The 3,954-nt window shown below is 32.5% G+C and overlaps 1 protein-coding gene across 1 annotated transcript; it reads right to left on the bottom strand.

Moving 5' to 3' along the window:
• Positions 1 to 2,143: 2,143 nt before the first annotated feature.
• Positions 2,144 to 3,612, bottom strand: LOC107016817 (F-box/FBD/LRR-repeat protein At1g13570-like). The gene is made up of 3 exons (XM_015217164.1): positions 2,803 to 3,612; positions 2,539 to 2,703; positions 2,144 to 2,446 (listed from the first exon to the last, which is right to left on the bottom strand). Exons 1-3 carry the CDS (start codon positions 3,610 to 3,612, stop codon positions 2,144 to 2,146), a joined length of 1,278 nt encoding a protein of 425 aa, XP_015072650.1.
• Between the last annotated feature and the right edge of the window lie 342 nt (positions 3,613 to 3,954).

The raw sequence follows: 3,954 nt of genomic DNA on the forward strand, positions 1-3,954 counted from the left end.
CCTCTCCTCAAAATTCTGTAGGCTCATATGAAACTTTGGAAAGAAGAGGGACATTCTTTAAACGTAAAAACCTTATATTGCCAAGGAAGATAAATGACCTTAGCTTGGGAGCACTATTTCAATGTGATTTTTAGTAGCGTCGTGTTGCTGCACCAAATGCTTAAGCAACGAGCCATGTGAAATTATACTTCGAAGAAATTCAGAAGAAATTGTGACTTCTATTAGTGCTAAGCTAATTAACTAATCAATCCCTCAAAGACCAGAGGGGGACGTATTTGACAGTCTTTGAGAAACTGATACCTCAATTGTGAACATGTAAAATATGCAGAAGGCAATTCATATGGCTTACTCCTAATCGGAGGTTTAAAGACAAGATGTTGAATGCCAATCCTAGAGAGGAAATATATCAAGTGATCAAGGGTAAATTTAGTAATTGGTCCTACATGAACGGCCAAGTCCTCTGTTGTTTTCCAATGTGTTTGATCAAATTTCAGCTGCGGAAGTCTATGCCAATTATATCTCCATTTCCTTGATAAGATGCTTGTCCTCACAACATTTCGTAAAGTCAACCTCGTTAGAATGTCATCAATTACACTATTAGGAAGGTTGCTAAGTACATCGCACAGGTAGAAGTTGTTTTTTCCCATTTGGAAGCAAAATATCAAATGACTACTACAACAAGAATCTGCAGAAAATAAACAAGAACACAATATGCAAGGAATCTCGAAATTGTCCGGATAGAGTACACACTACCTAGTTTACTTGTGTACTGAAAAAGAGATTGTTTTCGAAAGACCCACAACTCAAGTGTATCAAATCCAAGTAAAATAAGTGTTGTTTTAGTTATCCAAAACATAGAACTTATTATTCCTATTTCAACCTAGTGAAAATCCTAATTCAACGACTACTGAAACACATCCATGATGGAACCATGTCCTTGAAAAACATTAACCCCATCATGTTTTAAGCAAACCCCACTTCAGTTTCATCATATTAAAGCATACCCAAAAATTAAAAATGCAATCTTGATATCAAAATTCTATAGAACAAGAACCATAAAAGCTGAGAGTTTGTATTAACATAGAAGAAGAAGAACCTGAGAGAGGATGAATGTGAAGCACTCTGCTCTCTTTGTCTTCTCAAATGGAGGTGTTGGAAGAAACTGAAGAGACAGGCTTTTGAAATTATTTTATTTTGTATTAGGATGAAAGTTACAATTATACTATTATAGTTTCAGTTTTGAAGTTAACAATTTATTTTGAAAATATATTTAATCTCTTTTTCAATCACCGTGTAATTATAAAAAAATAAAATAAATCAAAAAAATAAACTAAAGTTGAAACTGAAAAATCCAACTTCATATGATTAGATTTAGATTTTAGAACTAATAAAATTAAAGAGTTAGTTTAGGTTTTTTCTAATCAAAAATCAAATCAAATCGACCTTTGTGCCCCATCTGAAATAAAGAGCAAATTTGATTTTGTATTTAACAACAAAAACTTCTTTTTTCGATTTTCTTAATGATTCTAAGAGTATATATATTTACTCCCAACTAATATACATTTTCTCGTTTAAATATTTTGTATATCATATGGTCATCTTACATGTTATAGTAATTAATATATCTTATTTAAGATGCATTACAAATATTAAAATAGAGAGAATATATATAGTAGAAGAAAAAATAAATGAAAGCTAATTAAGACACATTTAAAATTTCATTTTCTTTTTCCTTTTGCGAGTTTTATATGTAAATAAGCATGTCTTTTTCATTTTCTACCTGAATTAGCCCGTGACAGTTCCAACTTCAAAAGCAATGTCTTATTTCAGAGATGAATCAATAACAAGAATGTCATGCAAAATCTTTGTTAGTTCTGCAACACACAACATAATTTCAAAATAAACAACTAAAGTATTAAATCAATAACACGCATGAAATGTAAAACCATCTCTGTTCCCAAACAGAGTATTCAAAACATTCATCCAGGTTCACAATTCTATTTTCCCAAGCAGATAAAATCTTTATAGTACCTTAAAGCAAAGGCAAAACACAGCCTTTCTACTCCATCAACCAAATGTCTCGTTTCTCTTTGTACTTCCAAAATATTTTAGCAAAAGATTAAAAAGGATTGTGATAACGATACTAATCAACAAGATACATGACTTCTGCTTTAGATGATGCCCGTTGAAACTTTGTTATCTCCACGAGTACGTTGAGAGATTTGTTAGTTTCCATTTGACGAGGCTTGATTACCATTTTCACCAGTGCTGGAGACTTTGCCAATAAAACCTTGATAAGCTGCATTTCAACATCTTCAAATAGTACATAATAAAACTTAACTGTTCTCAGATGATTAAATGTGATATCCGAAAAGCTTGCAAGAATCTCATCAACAACCTCCTGGGGCACACATTCGAAATAATCTCCATCACTAAGGATACATTCCTAATAAAAATCAAGAAAAAAACCATCAAGTTATTACATCCGAATATAAAAACATGGAAAAGATAGAGAGAAAAATAAACACTAGTGACAACCTTACTTTCAATTTCTTCCAAATTTGGAGAGCTCCGTATTATGCAAAGAGCAAACGAAAGCTCAAAAAACTCTCCAAGAGTAATCGAAGACATGAATAGGCATTTCAGACAGTTAAGATCTGATGGGAGCCTTGTTGGTATAAGTTTAGTTGATCCATTATCGACCTACGAATAAAATGACAAAAATCAGGATGACTGAAATTCCAAAAAACAAAAATCACACATGAAAATGCATTACCATTCAGTAAAATGAAGGAACATTACCTCAAAATGATCCCAGCTAAAACACTCGAGAGAAGGAATAGAAGAAAAAATATTGACAAAATCATCTTCGTTCTCTAGAACTAATTCTCTAGGCGCATACAGAACATTGGAAAGAACAGGGACACTTTCAAGATGTATCAATTGTATATCGCCACGAAAGACAAATGACCTTAGCTTTGGAGCATTAATACTCATGAAGTATGGATTCTCTATGTCTTTTAGCACCAAATCCTCAAGCAACGGGCAATTAGAGATCAAACTTTCAAACGTATCAAAAGATAAAGTGACAGATTTCAATATTATCCTAATCAACTTATTAAATCCCTTAAAGAAACATGGAAGTTGTATTTCACATTCCTTGAGATACAAATTCCTCAATGCTGAACAATTAAAAAATAAGTTAGGCAACCTGTATGGAGGATAAGTAAATGGAAGTTTAAGGACAAAATGTTGAAGATGATCTGTGTCGAGGGAAAAAATCAAACGATCAACGTCAGGACATACTATTAGACTAATAATATTGAGGGTGACCTTCAATATTATTCCTCTGTGTAACCTGAGGAAACTATCAAGAATTGGAATAAATCCAATGGTAGGGGACATCAAGTCCTCGGGTGTTTTCCACACTGTTTGATCAAACTTCACATGTGGAATTCTCCAGCAAATATATTCCCAGTCCTTCGAAAGTGTACTAACTCTAACAACATCTCGAAAAGACAACCTACTTAGAATGTCATCGATTAAGTGAATGTTAAGGTTGCTAAGTCGATCAGGAGAAGGTAAACTAAGTCCTTGTTCATCCGGAGACATGACAATCTGTAGAAAGTAAACAAAAGTACGATAGGTAAGGTCAAAGTACACGCTACACAAACAACAAACAAACATGTCACAACTCTAAGATTAAAAGAAAAGGTGCATAATATGAGGCAAATGTAACCTTTTTCCATGTTTAAAAAATGCTAAAGAAATTATTTGAAGCTGACATTTGCATTGATTTCTTTAATCTTCAACTCTTGATGTAAATTTGTTTGGCTTAGGTTAGCTCAAACATATATAAAGTATTTTTGTATAGAATTTGAAAAAAACATAGACGTTTAAATTAGTGATGTTATACTTGTTGTACTAGAAATTTATAGTATTGAGTGCTTACAT

The sequence above is a fragment of the Solanum pennellii genome, chromosome 4, assembly GCF_001406875.1.
Source record: "Solanum pennellii chromosome 4, SPENNV200".
Taxonomy (NCBI): Eukaryota; Viridiplantae; Streptophyta; class Magnoliopsida; order Solanales; family Solanaceae; genus Solanum; species Solanum pennellii.